Source organism: Panthera onca, chromosome C1 (genome assembly GCF_046562875.1).
Source record: "Panthera onca isolate mPanOnc1 chromosome C1, mPanOnc1 haplotype 2, whole genome shotgun sequence".
In the NCBI taxonomy this organism is placed as follows: Eukaryota; Metazoa; Chordata; class Mammalia; order Carnivora; family Felidae; genus Panthera; species Panthera onca.
Genome location: NC_138346.1, coordinates 19,080,607 through 19,102,565, shown reverse-complemented (window position 1 = coordinate 19,102,565; position 21,959 = coordinate 19,080,607). Strand labels below are relative to the sequence as shown.

At 49.7% G+C, this 21,959-nt stretch overlaps 1 protein-coding gene across 6 annotated transcripts; it reads right to left on the bottom strand.

Annotated features, from left to right (window-relative positions):
• Positions 1-918: 918 nt before the first annotated feature.
• On the bottom strand, positions 919-11,421 carry PRKAG3 (protein kinase AMP-activated non-catalytic subunit gamma 3). 6 transcript variants are annotated; one of them, XM_078450866.2, is made up of 14 exons: positions 10,598-11,421; positions 9,966-10,005; positions 9,344-9,499; positions 8,591-8,994; positions 7,493-7,574; positions 6,945-7,003; positions 6,780-6,825; positions 6,511-6,565; positions 6,200-6,326; positions 5,901-6,066; positions 4,107-4,144; positions 3,787-3,933; positions 3,182-3,415; positions 919-2,611 (listed from the first exon to the last, which is right to left on the bottom strand). In XM_078450866.2, the coding sequence occupies exons 3-13, from the start codon at positions 9,495-9,497 to the stop codon at positions 3,299-3,301; spliced, it is 1,395 nt and encodes a 464-aa protein (XP_078306992.1). In that variant the 5' UTR covers positions 9,498-9,499; positions 9,966-10,005; positions 10,598-11,421; the 3' UTR covers positions 919-2,611; positions 3,182-3,298. The 6 variants fall into 6 exon arrangements, with proteins under 6 accessions (XP_078306992.1, XP_078306993.1, XP_078306991.1 ...); XM_078450867.2 differs by having other exon boundaries at positions 9,344-9,518; positions 10,598-10,619; XM_078450865.2 differs by lacking the exon at positions 10,598-11,421 and adding an exon at positions 10,383-10,441 and having other exon boundaries at positions 9,344-9,518.
• Positions 11,422-21,959: the final 10,538 nt, after the last annotated feature.

Sequence of the window (21,959 nt, the reverse complement as noted above, 5' to 3'; positions counted from 1 at the left end):
TAGATGCCATAGGGCGACAGACGATTTTCCTAATTATGGAAATGAGGCGCCTGTATTTCTCAGCAAGCTATCGTGCCCATCACGTGTTATGCATCGCAAGCCTCTAGTTTCTACAAAAAAATACAGTTGCCCTGGTCGCACCCCCCAAGTCAGGAAATTAGCATCTCTCTAGGAACGGAGCCCTAGAATTACCATCTTATAAAGCTCCCCTGGGGATCCTGTGGCATAGCCAGGGTTGATAACTGCTGAGGTGATGTGAGATGATGAGAGAGGTGGATGAGAGTCCAGCCTGGAGGTCACAGAAACTCGGAGGGGCCTCGGGGGTCAGGGCAGGAGTCGGGGGCATGGAGGCAATGATGCCTGCACCATTTGGCCAGCCCCGGGTTCATAGGTATGAACAGAGGAGCCAGCAGAGTGGCTGGCCTTCATACTTTTATTCAGAGTTGGGGCGGGAGTAGTCCCCATGGCAACCCTTTGCCTCTTTTCTAGCAGCCATGATGTGGGAGGGCTGTCAGGAACTGAGGGTTGGGAAGAAGGGCCCAAGGGGTAACTGTTGGGTCCTCAGGATGGTGGGCCCAGGAGGCTGGAGACCTATCTACTCTTGGGTGGGGGGGAGCAGGAGGGGGAGAGAGTGATTTCCTCAGGGCTGCCCTTTCCACCGAACGCCTGGGCTGACCTGACGGTCTGCTCACGCAGAGCAACCTGGGACACCACCTCAAAGGACTGACCCTGCTACACATTCCCTACAGTCAGCTGCAGCAGGAGGCAGCCTGCCCCAGGCTCCCCAAGGTTGTCGCTTGAGACAGGCCCAGAGAAGCACCCCCATCCTCCCACTTGCCCAGGACCTTCCCAGGCAGGGCCAGAGCAGAACCAGCACTGACCCATGGGTTATGGCAAAGTCGGAAAAAAAGCTGCGTGTCTGTGAGAAAATGCCTTCATTTACTGCCTGACTCATCAAGCACAAATGTCTCCACTCTGTTGCTCTGTGAGGTAAATGTGGTGGGATTATATTTTAGAAATATTAACCTCTCCTCTCTCCACTGGATAGCAGACAGCGTCCACTGCCACAGGGGAGGGATGACATAACCGAAGCCTGGCCTTGGCTTTGGAATTTCCAAAGCCTGACCCTCAAGGCAGGTGGCAAGAACTCAAGACACATGCAGTGGACTTGGAAGAATGGATGACGGGTTAGAGAAAAAGGCCCCGCTGGTGAAGATTCCATAGGTTGGTGGGGGGTGGGGAGGCAAAGAGACTGTAGACATTTCTGGGGCCTGTGTCTGAGAAGGGAGCTGTGTCTGAAGGGAGGAGGTGAATATGATAAATACCCCAGAGAGGTTTGGAAACGATAAGGAGATGATAAGAAGAGCCCTGTGCCCTATGTTTCCAGGGTCGGGGCTAAACACACACACACACACACACACAGAGCAAAACTCAGCGCAGAACAGATCACTTGCTGTCCGCCTGGGCAGATGTGCTTGGGACCACACAGCGTCCTGAAGCCCAGAGGGGTGCAGGTCCAGGAGCTAGAATGTCTTCATGCCCCAAGAGAAGGCAGGCCCAAGGAGGCTTTGTGGTAGGGACTGAGGGAGCACCTAGCAGGGGCCATGCCCACCAGTGACCGACCAAGTGACAGAGAGATGGGAATGGGAATATTTTAGCAGGTGCTGACAAGTGTGGTTGATGATAAGTGAGGAACAAAGTCTTCCACTACTCAAAGCCTCCCCTTCTCACCGAATTTAACCCCAGGAAAAGGTGGTGGGTGAACCCCAAATGGAGATTAATTTCTACCACCTGGTGAAATGGGGTCCATAATAGGAATTACATTCAGTGTTTAAAAAAAAAAAGTTGTCTCTAGCAGATTAGAGTTTGTGGACTGAGTTGCACTTACTCTGTCATTAACTAATTAACATCTTCTTTATGGTTTTGTTATAAATAAAAAATGAAAAAAGAAACTAACACTCTATGCACAAAAGCAAGGCCAGTGGTAGCGTTTGTCAATTACAGATTCTCCCTCGCGTCTTTGAATTCAGAAAGCACAGGGCTCTTGCTGCAAGTTCAGGCCAAATGACTAGCGTTTTCGGAGTGAAGCTTATACAATTTAAGTGCACGGGTTGCTTGTTCTTTTTCTTTTTGTTTTCTCAGTGTTCATCCTCAGTGATCCAAACACAGGCTGTCACTGGGGACTGAGAACACCGTTTGCTGGTGCTCGGGATGAGAATGGAGGGAGGACCCCACTCAACAGGCTCTCCACATGGCTGCTGTTTCAATGCTGGGAGGGAAGAAGGGCAGTGGCCAAGTTGTGGGGAGCCACCCTTAGTAGTGTGGAAGAATAGCAGGGCCTCCCAGGTAGTCCAGAAGCTGAGGAATCCAGAGCCCCTGAATACACCCAACTGGCTGAGGGCTCGCTGCTCCACTGGGGCCAGTGGGGGGGAAAGTGATATGGGTAGGCATGGAGCAGGCAGCCCTGGGGTAATCTCAGTGCCTCTGGTTCATAGATCTCCAGGCTCGACTCAGCTGTTCTTAATTTCATCATCCCATGGAGGACTGGGAATTCCTGAGGGCTTCTGGGAGCACAGGCAGGGCAAGGGCAATGACAGAGGGCTGGTGAAGCCTGTGAGGAAAAGAGAAGACAAGACAGTCACTACGTGGGCAGGAGAGGTTGTGTTTCCAGTAGGGGAACCTCGTCTTGCCATCCACTGCCAAACAGGTGGAATCTGAGCCAGCTCCTAGCCAACACGGTACCAGGAAAGAGTCTGAGATCATGTCGGATTTACTGAGATGATTACTTAGAAACCCCCTCCTTTTAGCCGTAGTTCTGACTGAGCGTGGAAATTCCATTCAACAAAGGTTTATTAACTTGCTTCCTTCCGGTGGGATTCCCAGCAGGTGGGAGCTGAGTTGCGAGAAGGCAGGTCAAACTCCCCAGAGCATCTGAAATCACATCACCGCCCTTGCCTTGACCCCAGCCCCTGTCCACCCCTCTTGTGACGACCCTCATGACCTCAGTGGAGAATGGGACAGAGTGGGGACCCCACGGGGAGTCCTGATACTTGTAGTTTTCATGGGGCTGCTCAGCAGTGAGCTGGGCACCCCCATCCTCAGGGGGCCTCAGGCTGAGATCTGAGAGCCTAGGAAGACCAATGGGCTGGTGCTGAGGCCGATGGCCCAGGGCAGAGCCTACCTGAACCACAGCCAAACCAGCAAACTGGGGTGGGGAAAGATGGAGACCGTGTTCCCTGGCTCCCTTCGTTGGCTTCTGCGTGTGGAAGACGGCCTGGGAGTGAGGACTCAGATATTCTCAGGCACCGAGGGCATCGATGCCAGCAGGGCTGAGCACCAGTGCCTGAAGGATGTCGGAGAGGGACACCACGCCCAGGAGATGCTGGGTCTCGTCCACCAGCACCAGCCGGTGTACCTGCGGGTCCACAGAGGATCAGTGAGAGGTTCGAGCCATGCAGCTATGGTAACCAACGAGATTGTCACCAAGACTCAGGGGCAACGACGTAAGCGGGGGAGCCGAAAAGTATCTCCTAGAAACCAGTTAGAAGTAGCTCTGACCACGCTGGGGTGATCGGCTGTCTGTGGCCCTTAGCAGGACCAGTTGCAGACCGGTGTGGACAGATCTCCAGTTGCAGGATCAGTTGCAGACCAGTGTGGACACTGAGAGCTTGAAATGGCCATAAAATGGGAGGACAGGGCAGGTGTCCGGTGTCCAAGGACAGCTGGAGCTGCTCATGGGGACTGGGCCATACGTGCTGGGGGCATGTATGAAGGGGCACGAGGTACCTGCTCCCGGGCAATCCGGTCGATGACTTCCCCCAAGCTCTCATGGGGCTGGCAGGAAAGGACTCCTTCCAGACACAGTGTCCTCTGCTTCAGGGCTTCGCCCACACTCATGTCCAGGTGGTTGTAGGTTTGCTGGGCAGCCAGGTGCTGGGGCGGGGAGGCAAGTGCCATATCAGTCAGCCCCTTAACCAGGCTCCACCTATCCACTTGCCCTCTACACACCTCTAAGGGTCCTTCCGGGCTACAGATACCCCTCCATCGGTTCTCACACCCACAGCCTCCCGGTGGCACCCCAGTTCCCTATTCCCGCAGACACTTACAATCACATCGAAGCGGGAGTAGAGGCCCACGACTTGTCCTGCAGGGGTGGTGGGGGGCCAGGTGGTGAGAGAAGAGGAAGAGGTTCACGTCAGAACCAGCATGCTGTGCAAGGGCCCGAGGCAGCCTTTCAGAAAGAGTTACTGGACATCTCCATGTCCTCCCCAGGCTGCAGGCTTTTTTTTTTTTTTAGGTTATTTATTTTGAGAGAGACAGAGAGGGAGTGCAAGCAGGGGAGGGGCAGAGAGAGAGGGGGACAGAGGATCTGATGCGAGCTCTGTGCTGACAGCAGAGGGCCTGACACGGGGCTCAAACCCATGAACCCGGGAGATCATGACCTGAGCTGAAGTCAGCTTAACCGGTGGAGCCACTCAGGCGCCCCCAGGCTACTGGCTTTAAAACAGGCATCAAGGGGCCACTATCTAAACCCACAGATCACACAGCATCACAGCCAGAGAGGAGACGCCTGAAATCATGCCTCCCCATGTGATGCAATTCGACTACACAGTGTCACTTCTGAAATATCCTAGCCTCAAATGGATAGCCTGAACCTGATCAAGCCTTCAGATCTAATTTCCAGTTTACAGGAAACTCAGGAATAGAGGAACAACACTGAGGCCGTCCGTAGAAAGCAAAGAGACAAATCTGGATGGGGGGACATCATTCTATAGGACAACTGACCCAGGAATGTCATTACAGTGCTATGAAAATTAAGTGAGGAAGGAACTGTTCTGGATTAAAGAAACTAAAGACAAAAGAAGCATTGCAAAGCATGGACCTTAACTGGATCCTGGTTTGTACAAACCACCTGTAAAAAAGATATTCTCGGGGAAGGCGAGGAAATGAGAATTAGATTCAGATATTCGATGATATTAGTAAGTTATTCTGGTTTTGTTAGGTGATATAGGACATATACTGATTTTAAGAGATGCAGACTAAAGGGTTAAGGATAAAATAACATGATCTCTGTAATTTAAATCACTTTAGCAAAAAATAGGGGGAAAAAAAACCCTGGTTATGGCAATGTGTTAACAATAGTTAATCCAGGTGACGGATATGTGGCTTTCATTATACAGTTTGTCCTACCATTTTCATACATTTGCAATTCTTCATAATGAAAAATAAATCAAAACATTTCTTGGGGCACCTGGGTGGCTCAGTCAGTTAAGCGTCCGACTTTGGCTCAGAGCACGATCTCGCCGTTCGTGGGTTCGAGCCCCGTGTTGGGTTCTGGGCTGACAGCTCAGAGCCTGGAGCCTGCTTCGGAGTCTGTGTCTCCCTCTCTCTCTCTCTGCCCCTCCCCTGCTTGTGCTCTGTCTCTGTCTCTCAAAAAACGAATAAACATTCAAAACACAAAAACAAATAAAAAAACATTTTTTGATATCTAGCTTCATTACAGCAATTTTGACTTTGAAACAGTTTACAGCCACAGTTCAACCAAAGAAATGATCATGTAGTCCCTCTAATCCCTCTCTTCAAGGCAAGAAGGTGAGGTCTGGCTGGATCCCATGGCCCATTTTAGGGTGAATTCCCATTAAAAACCTCATCTTCGGTTTCCTCTTACCATGCTTCTTAACTGCACATAATCTTTTCAAATCATCCCGTGAAGTCAGAGGATGGGTGTTATTAAGATTCCCATTTCACAAATGAGGAAACTGAGGCACAGAGAGGCTAAGTAAGGGTCCAAGATTTAAGCAGGCAGACTTCTAACTCCACCCTGGGTCCCGAGCAGACGCCCACAGACCCCTGCCTGCCACGGCCCCACCCCAGCCAGCCCCACTTCTGGGTGCAGGTACCAGCTTCGTTGACCACAGGCAGCGCAGACACGCGCCGGTCCACAAAGATGTCCAGGGCCGTCAGGATGGGCGCCGTGTCCAGCACCACGGCCAAGTCTCGGAATGTGCCGATGCCCAGATCTTGGATGGTGCGGGAGAGGAAGGAGGGCTGGGGCAGCAGGGAGCCCTGGGTGGGTTGGGGACAGGTGGCAGTCAAGGTGGAGCAGCCCCCAGAGTGCTCCCAGCGGCTCCCTCCCCTGTCTGCTGGGCCAATGACTTCTCAGCCCCTCGGGTCACCCTGAGGCTGTGCCCAGGCTCACAAAGATGTGCAGGAACTTGAGCAGTCGCTTGTGTGTGAGGATGTGGAGCACGGCGCCTGAGACCGGGTCCAGGACCGGCAGACGGTGGATCCGGTTCTTGATGAGGGTGTAGACGGCTTCGAACAGGCTGCAGAGGTGGGAGCAGTGGGTCTGGGGGAGACACAACCCCCACCCCAGCCCCTGCAGAAGGACAGGGTGTCCAGGCTGCCTTGTCTGCCACGGGATGGGCCCCTGAGGTCAGAACTGAGGGGCTGACCCGGAAGGGGACTGCTCAGGCAAGGAGGCTCAGGTGGGTGGCTGGGGACGCTTACCTGCTGCTGGGAGAAATGGAGACCAGAGGCTTGAAGCAGCCTTGAAGGTAGATCTCTGTAGGAAAAAGCCAGAGTCAGGCCTGAGGAGCTGGCCACCCTGCCTCACTGGGCAGCCCCTCTGTCTTCCTCCCTCAGGCCCTCTGGGCTCCCTCTCACCCTTCCCCTGCACCCTCCAAGAAATCCCCACTGCCCATCCTCCACCTCGGGTCCTTGGCCCCATGCTCACCCACACACCCTCAGCCCCTTCCGGGTCCCTTCCGCCAGCTCACCTCTCCAGGTCTCAATCTTATGTTCTTCAATCTCATAGATCTGGACCTAGAGACGTTGACAGGACTCCGGAAGTCGGACACGGGCCCCTCGGGCACCAGGCTCCCTGAGCCACCCTCCGCCCCAGCCCAGATGGGAGCCCCTGGGGTCCCCAGCCCACTCCTCACCAGCGGGGACCTGTAATAGCGATGCAGCACCAGGATGAAGTCTGTGATGGTCAGCATCCCTGCGGGGTTAGGAGGGAAGGGCGGGAAGTCAGCCTGGGGCCCCGTGGTGGGAGGCAGGTTGAGAGGTCAGACCCCCCTCCGGGCTCTGCCAGAGTCCTAGGTCAGAGACAGCTGTGGGAACTGTGGACAGAGGGAAGCGGGGCAGCCCCTCCCCCGCCTTTTGTGCCTCCCCTGTAATTTCTCTCCCCGCCCCCGCTGCACCCTTTTCTATTCTCCTAATTCCTTCCTCTCCCTTTCCTCTTTTCCTATCTAGCACCTACGACACGGGACCATGGGTGAGTAGAGCTGGAGTGGTCAGCTGGTCACACCTCCTCCACTCATGGGGTCTCCCAGCTGGCCACCACGAGGCCGGGATCGGATGTTCCCCCACGCCAGCCCCCGGCTTGGCTCACACCAAGGGTCTGCCCGAACCCGTGGCGTGTCGGAGCTCAGCCCCAGAATCCCCTCGAAGATCTCTCTCTTCCCTCTGCCTCCCAGCCCCTCCTCACCCACGAAGCTCTGCTTCTTGCTGTCCCACAGCGGTGCCGCCCGGATGCCGTTGGCCACTAGGGCAAAGAAGGCCTTCTTGATCTGAGGGCCAGAGAGAACACTGAGGGGTGAGTCTCTCACTGCCCCTCAGTGGCACCCTGTCCCAACCAGGGTCCTCCCCCGGGGCCTTCTCCCGAGATCTCCTCTGCATGAGCTTGACTGCCCGTCCTAGGCCATGGCACACACTGGCACGCTCTTTGCCAGGCACACTTGCTACAGAGATGAGGCTGCTGGTGGCCGGAGGCACTGTGGTGACGCCTTCACCTGGCACATCAGGGTGTGACGAACTCACTCGGGGTTTCTACTCGGGTGCTACATGCGTACAGTCACACACACTATGGTTTTCGCTAACCTACGTGCTGGAGGTACGCTTATTCACGTTGCATCTGCAAAATAGATTTCTCTAAATAAATCTGACGTTGACTCATTTGGCTTCACCCTAAGTAATACTATCGCCGTGCTTCTGGAAACACTGCTCCGCTATACGTGATGGTAAAAATGGAAGCAGGCGTTCTATAGCTTAGCCGAAGTGAAGAGCAGGGGCTAGAACCCATCCTATTTTTCTCTTACTGAGAGCTCCCTGCTGTTTGTCCTAAGCCAGCCTGCAAGGTCTTCCCCATACTTAGGGGTTCACAAAGTGCTCCCACTTGACCCGGGTTATTCCAGGAGTCCTCCGAAACTTGGAGGGCAAAGCAGGCATTTCCTGTCCCCATTTTATGTCATTTTTTACTTTTTTTTTTTTTTTTTTTTAGTAATCTCTACACCGAACACGGGGCTCAAACTTATGACCCCAAGATCAAGAGCTGTATGCTCATCTGACTGAACCAGCCAGGGGCCCCCATTCCCATTTTAGAGATGAGAGCGGTGACTGATGCCAAAGCCTACACATACTCAATGGCAGAGCTGGGATGACAACTGGGGAGTAGGGGTCCTCCCCAGCACTGGTCTCCGTGGTGCTAAGAAGGAGCTCTGGAAAGGGACTCGCGGGGGGCCCTGGAGCGGGTGAGTGGAGGCTGCAGCCCCATGAGAACGGAGGTGGGGCAGAGCCACAGCCTCACCTCCAGCGTGGTGTCGAAGATGACCAGCTTGGAACTGGTTGCCATGGCGTCGTAGCAGGTGTGCTCCTGCATGAAGTGCATGTAAACCAGGGCCCCCGGCTTCTGCAGTTCGTCGTCCCAGCCCAGCCTGGGTAACAGGGCCCGTGGGGATGGGCACAGGGCAGGCCTCTCTTCCACCAGGCCGAGCTCATACCCCCACGATGCTGTGGCTGGGAACCCTATGTCCAGCTCCAGCTCGTCTGTGCTGGAGCCAGCGGCCGAGGCTTCGTGGTTAGGGGGGAAGATGTCCCACTCTGTTGGTGGGGCGCCCACTTTGGCCAAAGGAGCAGCCTGGGACAAGTGTGTGGCCTTGGGGAACGTGGCCTCCAGCCCGGCGTACTCAGCAGGTGGCTTGGCCTGGGGATCTGTTGGTGGGGAGAGGACAGTAAGTCTGTCTTCTAGAGACCTTTCTCATCCGCTGGCTCTGTTCATCCTCACAGCAGCCTTGGGAAGCCTGGGTGCTGTGGCCCCATTTTGCAGGTGAGAAAGCTGAATCTCAGAGTCACACAAGACAGTGGCTCTGTCCTGAGTTGGCCGCGTCAGGCCCCTGGCTCTGCTGTGCAGGTGACTTTTCCCATGTGGAGAGACAGACTACAAGGTGAGGGTGGGGCCAACTCTGTGCTCTGGAAGGATCCAGAGCAGAGCCCCAGCCCCAGGCTCCGGGATGTCCCACTGCCCCCGCTCCCATCTCCCCAGAACTGGCCTTGGCCTCACCTTCCCCCAGACCCGGCAGCTCCCCTTCCGCCACAGCCTCCTGCCTTGTCCACCTCGAGGCCTTGGCCCCCTGTTTCTCATGGCTTCTTTCTGAGCCTGTGGTCATGGCCGGCGATGGCCATGAAGTGTTCTCTCCTTGTTCTAGACAGCTCATCTCTGGAAGGGGGAATGGGGCCTGTTTGGTTAATGGGGAGTAACACAACAAAATCAATTAAAATGTTATTAATAATAATATTTCACATTTGCAAGCTTCCCAAGGGTTCTCCTCCAATATATTTCTCACTCAAACCTCATAGCAATCTTATAAGGGAGATGTTATCATCATCCTTATTTTACTAAAGCGGGACCTGAGATCAGAGAGGTGGGGCAATTCACCACAATTCACACAGCTATTTACTAAGTGCTAACAGAACTAGGTTCGGAGTCTTCCGACTCTAGATTCCCCCTACTTCCTCTGAAAGAGGAAAGAGAGGATGAGGGAAAAAAGAAACAGAGGAACAAAGAAGGAAAAAGGAGAGACAGAAAAGCCAGGCTAGCAGAGTGGAGACTGGGGGCCCAGAGAGGTGGGAGACAAATGAAGTAGGAAGAGAGGCTACGCCCTTGAGAAGGCAGCCCCGCCTACCTTGACGCTCAGGTCCCCCAAGGCTGCTCCAGGATGGGTTCTGTGAGGAGAAGAATGTCTGAAGGGGTGGGGAAACGCCCTGCATCCCCGAACCCACGGGTAGCTTCCTTTCCCACCACGTGTGCGCGTGCAAGCACGCACACGCATGCACGCACAGGTGCACCCCCGCAAACACACCCATACACCAACACTTAGACACACTCGGAAAAACACATCCAACCATTCCCAGACATGCAGGGCACCACATACGTCGCTGACACAAAGAACACACACGCGCGCACGCACACGAGTTCACAGTCACCCACAGGCTCATGCGCACACGCACACACACTCATTCACACTCATTCACAGGGTGTGGTGTGCTCGCAATCCCCTGGCCTCGGCTGCCCCAGCTCCCGTCCCCCGGGACCCCTGTACCCGGCTCAGTGCGTGCTCCATGCGGCCAACCCCGGACCAACCCAGAGCAAGTGCGCAACACAGGCTGGGCAGCACTATTCTGGGCCCGGCCCCTGGCGCCCTGCCCTCCCCGGATCGGTTTCTCTCTGGGTGTCAGGCAGCGGGAGGGAGGGCTCCTCGGGCTCAGCTGCTCTCGCCCAGCCGCCTGGGGCAGGGTGGGGAGGGAAGGGGCTCACCTGGAATCTGGAGGCCTGGGCCCGGGCTCCCTCCTGGGTCTCCAAGGACAAGCTCGAAGGACTTTGCGATGGAGGGAGGTGGCTTGGAGCGCTGCGGGGGCGCCAGGTGGGAGGAAGTGGGCTCTCAGAGTCCTGGGTTCCTTCTCATCGTTGTCAGGCGCCAAAGGAGGGAAAATGGACGCAGGTAGAGCTTGACTGTCTTCCTTGTACACACTTCAGTCGTGGGAGGTGCTGAAGTTAGAAAGGGCAAGTTGGAGCCAGCAGGGAGGCTGGGGACAAGGGGTTTGTGGGCGGTCGCGGGAGAGCGGGCATTGTATGCCCAAACGTCCTCATCTGAGTCCCAGGAGCCTGTCCCTCTCTCTGCTGGGGGAGCTGGAGTGGGATGGGCGGGGCAGGTGGGGAGCTAGAATCACCGTGAAGGTGTGCGGTGGGCTGGAGGGCCCAGAGTGAGAGACCTCTGTTTCTACCAGTGGTTTGGAGGTGGGTCCCAGTGTGTGGGAGCCCCCGTCCCAACATCCCTCTGTGCCCGCTGTCCCTACATCTCCCGGTGCCAACAGGATCCCAGCCCGGCTCTGGTGGCTGCCCACCCCCCTTCCTTGGCATTCCTGGGGCCTGAGTCAGTGTCCAAATCGGGAATGCTGACCCAGCTGCTCTAGCTCCCCTCTCTCTGCCCCTCCTTCCAGCCTCTTCCATCCCAGTCTCTGGCCCTGGAGTGGACACTCAGTAATGGGTTACTGGATTTTTTGCTGAATGTATTGAACACATTTCTCATCACCCCTCAAAGCCCCTGCACTGCCTACAGGGAGGGTGGAAGAGAACAGATCGGGGAAGAGACTCTGCCTTTCCATGTGTCTTGCATAGTACCAGGGGTGAGCACAGCTCTTCTTCAGTGGGATGTTCTTGTCTTGTCCCAGCTGATGGAACGTCTAAGGTACAGCTAGTGGGACACTTCACCTGGTGGAAAGGTCAAGTGGACCATCTTTGGAGATATGTGATGTGTCTACCTCCCCCACCCTTAAGCTCTGGGCCACCTTCACAAGCAGGCCAGATACAGAACAGGTGCAGCTCGCACCATTGCCTTCTCCTGCCATACTCCATTCTCCCCTCTACCTCAGGCCTGTTCCACCTACAGGGCCAGTAGGAGGGCCTCTTCTTCAAGAAAGTCTTCCCTGGGGGGTCTGAGGGGCTCGGTTGGTTAAGTATCTGACTCTTGATTTCTGCTCAGGTCATGATCTCATGGTTTGTTAGTTCAAGCTCTGCATAAGGCTCCCCGCTGACAGTGAGGAGCCTACTTGGGATTCTCCCTCTCCCCTCCCCTTTTCTGCCCCCGCCTCAAAATAAATAAATAAGCTTAAAAATGGTTAAAAAAAGAAAAGTCTTCCCTGATGGCATCATTGTCCCTTGCACTGGTGTCCTTATAGCTCAGGATCTGTGTGCATATCTCAGTGTGCACAGAGCGGACATTTACCTAACTATTCACGTGTGAATATCCTTTATCTCCAAGTAAACAGTGGGCACTTTGATGACCAAAATATGTTGGCTGTGTGTCATGGAAGGCGTGTTTTATGGTCAGATGGACCTGATTAAAATTCACACTCTGCTGTTAGTTTGCCACATGACCTTAAAAAGCACTGCTTGTTTTCTCCGAGGCTGATTTCTACCGATGTAAAATAAGGATGAAAACATTCTGGGGCAAACTGCCAGTCGCCTCCCAATATCTATTTTTCTCTTCTTATTTTAGTAGTAGAATCACTTGAATTTCAGCTGAAGCGGCTGCATATAATAAATACTCAGATTCCCAATCTTCTAATCGAAGCCAAATAAGGCCTTGTGACTAAATTTGACCAAAGGGATGTGAGCAGAGGGGATGTGGGCAACTTCCAGGTCAGGCCTTCAACAAAAGAGGGGTGGGTTCTCCTTTTCCTTTTCCCCTTCTGCTGGCTGGAATGCTCCTGCGATGGCAGGAGCTAGAGCAGCTATCTTGCACCCAAAATGGAAGATGCTTGTTAAGGGTTTCAAAGTCACCCTACCAGCTGTAGACCATCTTACAGACCATGATAGAGAGAAATAAATTTTCCTATTTAAGTCATTCTTAAATCGTGTCTTTGGTAAAGCAACCAAACAGGCATCCTAAGGAATGCAGAATTTGGCGTCTGTAAGTGGCACTGCTCTAACAGTCTAAAACGAGTGGCGTTGGTTTCAAGACTGGGGAGCAGATAGCAAAGAAAAGTATTGTTTGCCGGTAAGGTGGTGACCATTGTTATGTGACAGCAAACCCTGTGGTGTGGCAGTCATCTATAATGCTTTGGAAGGTCAATCACGTGCTAACAGAGCCTATAAGTCACAGAAACTGGATGGAAACAGACTGCTGGTGAGTATTGGCTGTTGTTGGCTGTTGTCAGCGAAGACCTACAAGAGGGATGAGCTCAGGCTGGTTGTAAGAGGTGGTTGGGAGGAGGCAGACTTAACAAAGGTTGTGCCGGGAGTTCCAAACCTCTCTCGAGCACTCTGTTCAGCAAACAGGGGGAGCTGGCCTCGTAGGCAGAACAAGGGAGGCCCTTTTTACAGCCAGACATCTTTTTTTCAGATGACCTCAAGATAGCCACCAGCAGTTTGAGAGAGAATAGAAAGTATACCACAGGAATTGTGTCTCTATGAGAGCATTGGCTGTGGTTACTCAAATATGGAACCAGTCAGAAGGCTTTTAAGATTTCGAGGGTGTTGCATTGGCCGAGAAACGATAAGCCTGGTCACCAAAAGCTGGTTTGACCCCCCTCCGGTGACCCCCAGCCCCCCTCAGACCTGCGCCAGCAGGAAGAGGTCTGTGGAAGCTGTAAGGTCTGCAGAGACATGTTTTCCAGTGCAGCCGTGGAGGGTACTGTGTAAGGGAGAACTTCCCAGGATGCAACACCGGAGGCCACACAGGACAAGAGAAAGGGGAGGTCTTCTCAGAGAGCAGAACGAGTGGCAGCCAGTTGCATTGCCCAAGAACTTACTCCTCTGTGGGGGAGCCGCTTTGCAATTCCAGCCCAACTAGATTTGGTAATTGATTCCAGCCCAACTAGATTTGGTAATTGATAAGATCTGGGGACTCCTGTTCTGAGGGGATGTTTTAGTTGGGTTTATCCTGTTCCTCCTCCGCTGTTGTCTGTGGGGAGTGGGAGGAGCAGATTACTTGCCTTTTAGTTTACAAGTCACGGGACCATGGGATCCCATCCACGCCTCATTTTTCAGAGCTGGTGTGGTGCCCGGATGCCTCCCTTTGAAGGCTGCTGAATGTGTTCTCTGCTCAGGGTGGCCAGATGGTGGGCTCTGGCAGAGCAATATCTATTCTCTCCTTCTTTTTCCTCTATGAGTGATCCCCACAATTTTAGCTAAGTGTAACGTTATATTTCCCAGCTTCCTTTGCAGATAGTATGGCCACATTACAAAGCTTGGCTATGGGATCTGAGCATCAGCATTGTATGCAAACTTTCAGAATGACCTTAGAAGGAAGGGGCAGATTTTCTCCTTCCTATTGACTGGAATTCTGATAAGAAAGTCAGAGCTGGAGCAGCTATTTGAACCCCATGGTGGAAGATGCAAGTTGGAAATGGTAGAACCTCTCCCATCCCCGTGCGACCTTCTTCTGGACTGTTATGTTATAAAGAGAAATTAACTTCCGTCTTGCTTAAACCACTGACATGTCAAACCTTTGCTCTCTTAGCTAGGGAGAGCAACCAAGCCTCTCCCTAACTAATGCATTACACTGCAGGATCAGGGTAGGGTTAGAAATTCCAATATAAATAATGATCCTTCACAATTACGCAGCAAACCACGTTGGGCGCAGTATCTCTTGTAATCGCTCGCAACCCTGTGTGGTAAATATTATTATGTATTTTTACTTAAGTGGTAAATATTTAATATCTATGAATGTTGTTATATACTACTTATTAAAATTCTACAGATGAGAGGGGCTCCTGGGTGGCTCAGCCGGTTGAGCATCCAAATTTGGCTCAGGTCGTGATCTCATGGTTCGTGGGTTCGAGCTCCTGTGTCAGGCTCTCTGCTGTTGGCACGGAGCCTGCTTCAGATCCTCTGTCTCCCTCTCTCTCTCTCTCTCTCTCTTCCTCCCCTGCTCATGCTCTGTCTCTGTCTCTCTCTCTCAAAAATAAATAAACACTAAAAGAAAGAAAGTTTTTACAAAAAAATTTACAGATGGGGAGAATTGAGACATAAGGAGGTTAACTTGACCGAAACCTCAAAGCAGGTGAGATGGAGCTGAGAGTCAAAGTCAAAACCAGCGTTTCTGGGCTCTGGACCCACACTCTTAAGCACCAAGCTTACTGTAAATAAAGCACAGGCCTGTCATGTAATAGATGCTCAGTAAGTAGTTACTATAATTATTGCCTCGCCACCTGCTTTCCGTCCCCCTAGACCTTCAGCTACAAGGCTCTGAAGGCAGGCAGGCACGGGGCGCTCTGACCATCACCATGGGATGGTGTCATCAAGGATGGCTTGATCAAGGAGGAGGGCTTCAGCTGGGGCAGACCCAGCACTGCTCAACACTACAACCGTAGTGATCTTCCAGTTGGAAAAAAAAAAGAGCTCCCTGCCCTGCCTTGCCCTGCCCCTGCCCTTTGCCTCTCAGAGCTCCCACACCTGCTCCTGTGGCCAGGCGAGCCCTACACATTATCGGCAGGACGAATCAGCAGAAGATACTGGCTTTGGCTGGGAAATAAATACTCCTTGGATGTTTGCTTTTAGTCTCTGGTCATGGTATCATATTTCTTGAAACCCTATTTCTTGGTTCGCTCTCAAAACTGGGTGTAATAAGGACTTGCACCCTGACCCTAGGGTGAATTTGGCTGCCATATCTGGATAGCTGATTTGCCTGGGACATGGGGTCGGGATCCTGTTTAAGCGTTATTTTTATATCAGAGGGAGAAAAACAGCTTGAGGAGGCCAAGGGGAGTAGCCTGATGAATTACAAATGGGGTCCGCTGTGCCAGAGTGGTTGGGAGGCTGTGAGAGCCCCCTTCATGTCCGTCATCCAAGTGTTCCGGCTCTCGTCCTATCTGTATGTGGCTGAAATCTATGTCAATGTTCCAGAGACCTAGTGAGAACCAGCACCTAGTTAATGCACTTTATTCTGCCTCAAAGGCCTCATTGCTGAGCTTTTTTTCTGTGAGCTGTTGGAGACTGAAGTGGACAGATGGTGCTTTTGTCCACTCAGTATCCACTTACCCCTCTTTTGGCAACCCCCCAAGTTCTCCTTCAGGGAACCACAATTTCTCCGATCTCAAAACACATGGTTTGCAGAGGGGCTTAACTGTGAGCTCCAGGAGGTATACCTCTGATTCAAACTTGGCCAATCAGCACATCACATTCCCCTAGCCATAGCGAAAGAAGTGTTGACCGAACTAGTTCCGATACGGGTGAATCTTGGGACTTTTGTTAGAGTGAATAGGAGCACTTTCCCACTGGATTTGGAGCTGTGAGGATGTGAATGTGAAGATTTTGCTACCACGCAGACTATAACTGCCTGAGAATGAAGGGAAAATGAAGGGCGAAAGAACCGTGACATGATGAGAAAGACCAAGTCCTCCCGATAATTACTGAACCCCTGGATCAAGCTATACCTGAAGACCTACCACTGGGTTTTTCAGTTACGTTAACCAGTAGAATCTTTTTTTTAAGGCAGTTTAAATTGAGCCTTCTGTTACCTGTAGCTGAAAGATTTCTGATACCAGAGTTAACAAAGAAACAATATCTCTATACTTTCAAAGGCTTCTGGGGATGATCTTCAGTCACTGAACTTTCCCAAGAAAAACTGCACATTTGAAAAAGCTATTAGAGCAAATCAATAGGGTAAAAAGGTACTTGGAGAAAATACAGTAAAGGAGGAATTGGAATGGGACAGGTTAATGATTAGTGAAAGAAGGTTTCCTAAAGAAGGTGAGTTTGGATACAGAAATAATAATGATAACAGCAACTATTTACTGAGCCCTATGTGTTTGACACCAGGCTAAGCAGTTTACATATGTGGCAGAACAATATGTTGAAATAGTAGCCCAGTCGAGGGGTACTTTCTTCTACTCTGTAGCCCTTTTCTCCCTCAAACACGGAGTTTCCTTATTTATTGCTTCAGGGAATAAATGATACAGTGCAAAGAAAAGCATCCTCTGGCTTTTAAGTTTCAAAAGTGAAGTCTTCTGGGAGGAAAGGGAATACCGTTGGCTTAAACAAAAGATTTGGGAATTTTGGCAGGCTAACTTATTCAGAAAATATATCCCACTAAAAGCAACTAAAATTGCTGGATAAAATATAAAGGGCATCTTCCTAAAAGCCCTGAAAAGACAAGATAGAAAAGAACTTCCTAGACTCAACTGAAAGGAAAATGAGCACACAACAGAGTTAGTGAAAAGAGACGTGGCTCTGCTCTAGGGCATCTGACGATTCTAGCAAGAGCCATCCATGTAATGGGGGCCCAGGACGCACACAAGCTGGGAGTATGAAAAATTGGGATCTATAAAAAAACTGGGATCTCAAAGGACCACACCCTCAGAGTAAGTGTAATCCAGAAGCAAACTAGCTCTTACAGAAATATACAGACAAGGGTTTCCTCATCTGAGTGGTTCAGAGAGTGTCAAACCTTGAACTTGGTTTAAGGTGGTACTAAATCAGTCATGACTCCAGTTGCCTGGAGGAAGCAAACACAAATGCCCTCTGGACAAAGCTTCTTCAAAGCAACAAATTATTCCAACAATATCCAGCACATAGTTGAAAATAACGAGATACCGTAAGAATTGTGAGTAAGAGCCAGCAGAAAAGACAGAGCAGGAATAAACCCATAAAAATTTCAGAAACTGGAATTATCAGACACATCATATGCTTATTACGTTGACAACATGCTTATTACGTTTAATGAAATACGAGACAGTTTGAAAAAGTACGGAGCAAATAGGAAACTAAGAAAAACAGCATAATGGATTCTTTTTGTTTTTGTGGTTTTTTTTTTTCATTCAAAAAATGCTTATTTATTTTGAGAGAGAGAGAGGGAGGGAGGGTCAGAGAGAGAAGGAGAGAGAGAATCCCAAGTAGGCTCAACATCATCAGCACAGAGCCCCATGTGGGGCTCAAACTCACGAACTGTGAGATTATGACCTGAGCTGAAATCAAGAGCCAGGCACCCAACCCACTGAGCCACCCAGGCACCCCTCATTTTTTTTAAGATTTGATTTTTAAGTAATCTCTGCACCCAACATGGGGCTCGAACTCACAACCCTGAGATCAAAAGTCGCACGCTCTATCAGCTGAGCCAGCCAGGTGCTCCCAGACTTTTTGAAAAAGCAAACAGAACTTCTGGAAACGAAAAAGACCTAAGTGAAAGTAAAAAATAAATGAACTTAACAACAGATTAAGTGCAGCTGAAGAGAAAACTGAATGTAAGATCAAAAGACGTTGCCTAGAGTATAATAATACAGAAAGTAAAAAAAACTAAAATGCATATGAAAGAGAGTAAGAAACATAGAGGTTAAAGCAGAAAAGCACATTTAAATGGAGTCTCAGAAGGAGAGTGGAGAGAGAATGGGGTACAAGTGCTATTTGAAGAGATTGCTTGATGTGTTCTGGAACCGATACATAATAACAATCCCCAGATTCAAGAAGCCTATGCATCCCCAGGAGGATACATGAAAGAAACTCACACATAGAAACATCATAGTGAAAATCGCAGAAAACCAAAGGCAAAAAGAAAAAAAAAAAAAAAGATTACAATTGAGCCTTGAACACATGGGGCGAGGGGCTTTGACTTCCTGTGCAGTTGAAAATCCGAGTGTAACTTTTGACTGCTCCAAAAGTTTACTAATACCCTCCTGTTGACTGGAAGCCTTACCAATAACACAGTCAATTAACACATATTTTGTATGTTTTTTTATTATATAGTTTTTTAAAATGTTTATTTATTTTTGAGAGAGACAGAGTGTGAGAGAGGAAGGGGCAGAGAGAGAGGGAGACACAGAATCCAAAGCAGGCTCCAGGCTCTGACTTGTCAGTGCAGAGCCTGACGCCGGGCTTGAACTCATGAACTGTGAGATCATGACCTGAGCTGAAGTTGGATGCTCAACTGACTGAGCCACCTGGGCGCCCCTTAATATATACTGTATCCTTACAATAATACCCAAATTTTCTTAATTTTTTCAATATTTCTATGCTATGTGGTTTGTGAGTTTTTTCAAATTGCATAAATCTCCAAAAAATTTTCCAATATATCTATTGAAAAAAATTCACAAATAATCAAACCCACACAGTTCAAACCTATGTTGTTCAAGGGTCAAATATACTTTCTTTTTTTTTTTAACTTGTTTTATTTTTTATTTTTTAAAAATTTACATCCAAATTAGTTAGCATATAGTGCAACAATGATTTCAGCAGTAGATTCCTTAGTGCCCCTTATCCATTTAGCCCATTCCCCTCCCACAACCCCTCCAGTAATCCTGTCTGTTCTCCATATTTAAGAGTCTCTTATGTTTTGTCCCCCTCCCTGTTTTTATATTATTTTTGTTTCCCTTCCCTATGTTCATCTGTTTTGTCTCTTAACGTCCTCATATGAGTGAAGTCATATGATATTTGTCTTTCTCCGACTAATTTCACTTAGCATAATACCCTCCAGTTCCACCCACGTAGTTACAAATGGCAAGATTTCATTCTTTTTGATTGCTGAGTAATATTCCATTGTATATATATATACCACATCTTCTTTATCCATTCATCCATTGATGGACATTTGGGCTCTTGCCATACTTTGGCTATTGTCGATACTGCTGCTATAAACATGGGGGTGCATGTGTCCCTTCGAAACAGCACACCTGTATCCCTTGGATAAATGCCTAGTAGTGCAATTGCTGGGTCGTAGGGTAGTCCTATTTTTAGTTTTTTGAGGAACCTCCCTAGTGTTTTCCAGAGTGGCTGCACCAGCTTGCATTCCCACAAATATACTTTCAAAGAAATAACAGTCTAATACCTAACTTCTCAATAGAAAGTGGAAACCCAGAGGACGGTAGAATATCTTCAGTGTGCTGAAAGAAACTTCCAACTTACAGTGTTACACAAAAAGAAAATTTACAAAGAAAATGAAAAATGTCTTGTATGACGGACAAAAACAGGGGGCTCATCACCTCAGTAAAGGAAATTTTTAGGGAACATGCGTCAGAAAGAAAATGATCCTACAGAGTAGATCTGAGACTTCAGAAGGTATAAACATTAAGGAAAGTGGTAAAAATGTAGATAAATGTAAATTAATCATAACTGCAAAAAAAGAAGAGAGAGAGAGGGATAAGGATTATAATGTCCTGTGGGGTTAGAATTAAAAGTGGTGAAAAATGGAGTACCTGAAGCATTTGAAAATCCTTGTATTATCCGGGAAGAGGAAATGTTTTGGGTTTTGATTAGCTTTCGATTTTGATATATTAATCATGAATGTTTTAATGTCTAGAAAAAGAATACAAATAGGATTAATAAGTAAAAGAAGAAGAAACTGAAAGATTGGGAGAGAGAGAGAGAGAGAGAGAGAGAGAGAGAGAGAGGGAGAGGGAGAGAAAAGAAACAACAGAACAGGCAGGACAAACAGAAAGCACAAAACATTTAGGAGAATAAATATAAATAAGAGTGAGACTTTCCTGGCCCCAAGAGGAGACAGAGATGTCTTGATTTGGCAGGAAGACAAGAATCATATGGGAAACAAGGGTGAGCAGAGGTGGGCTCTTAAGGAAGGAGAGCTCTGCCCTCTATACCCTCACCCCCATTTGGTTTTTTGGGATCTGAGAGCAGATGTGGTCTGTGCCTCCTGACAGAATCCAGAGTAGAAAGGGATACATGGTGTATGTGGGGACACAGGACCTTACAGTGCTCCCCCAGACCCAGCACAGTAAAGGGGCGGCAAAATGATCCTAGCACCCAAGAGCAATGCAGGAGGGGACCAAGCTTTTGAAAATTATGTAACATTTCCTATGACCCAGCATAGCATCCACACAGCAAGAATGTTTATTGTGTGCCCAAGAGTGGGACAGAAGTTGAGAGAGAGAGAGAGAGAGAGGGAGGGAGAGAGAGAGAGAGATTGCTGTTGGGAATGAGGGACAGCACAACAGTGACCTGTACACCCCGCCAACTAAGGACCAGATGGCTTTGATGGGTGCCTCAGTGGATGCTGGGTGGAAAGATGATGTCTGGGGACCAAGTACCTATTCTCACTCCCCAAAGCTCAGCCTTTACAGAAGTGCATGGGAATTTAGACATAACCCCAGGGGAGCTGAGGAGACTGAATTGAGATTAAATGTCTCAGAGGGTAAGCTGTATCAGTCGGGATGGCTTCAGACACAAGTAATAGAAAACTCAATTCAAGTTGGTTTAAACAAGATGGAGACTTATTGATTCACTTAACAAGTTGATTGATTCTGGTTGATTTAATCCAATGGCTCTGAAATATTTTTCTTTTGATTCTCTTACCTCTCCCTTCCTCTGGTGCCAGCTGCAGGTACTAAGGGAGTGGAAGCAATTCTGGGTCCCTTATCCATGGCCGACAACATCCAGAAGAAAAGACAACATTTTTCATTTTTTCCTGTCCTTTCTTCTAAGAGATGGAAACATCTTCCAAAAGCCCTTGGAAAACTTGTTTCTTTTTTTAAATGTTTATTTATATATTTATCTTTGAGAGAGAGTTGGGGGGCAGAGAGAGAGAGAGGGAGACAGAGTATCCCAAGCAGGCTCTGCTCTGTCAGCACAGAACCCCCTGTGGGGCTCGAACTCACAAACTGTGAGATCATGACCTGAGCTGAAATCAAGAATAGGACGCTTAACCAACGGACCAACCCAGGTGCCCCTGTTTGTTTCTCATTAGCCCAAGCTGAGCCATGTGCGCATTCCAGAACCAGTCTCCATCATTGAGAGAATAGATTTGACTGAGATTAATCAGGGGTCATCCTCAACTGAAGTCAATTCTCCCAGTTGCATGGCTAGCCCAAACAAGGAGGAATAGAATGGCTATTACAGAACCACCAGAACCACAGTCTTCCCCTGAAGCTGCCCAATAAGCATATACATACTTCATGCCACGTTACAGACCACTTCAGACATCCCTGTGTCTAAATGACATGCACTCGTGCCCTTCTGAAATAGTACCACCTACACTTCATCTAGTTATGTATCCAGTGGCAAATCCAGGATCTCTGGGAGACATGCAGACCTCTCCATCACATCAGTAATGTGCACCTAGATGTAAAAGAAAATGGGTAGGGGGATGAAGTGACCACTTCTGGTTGTGTGAGCTTGGAAAACTCTGACTCTGGTGCCCTCATGTATTAAATGAGAATAATAATGTCTGCTA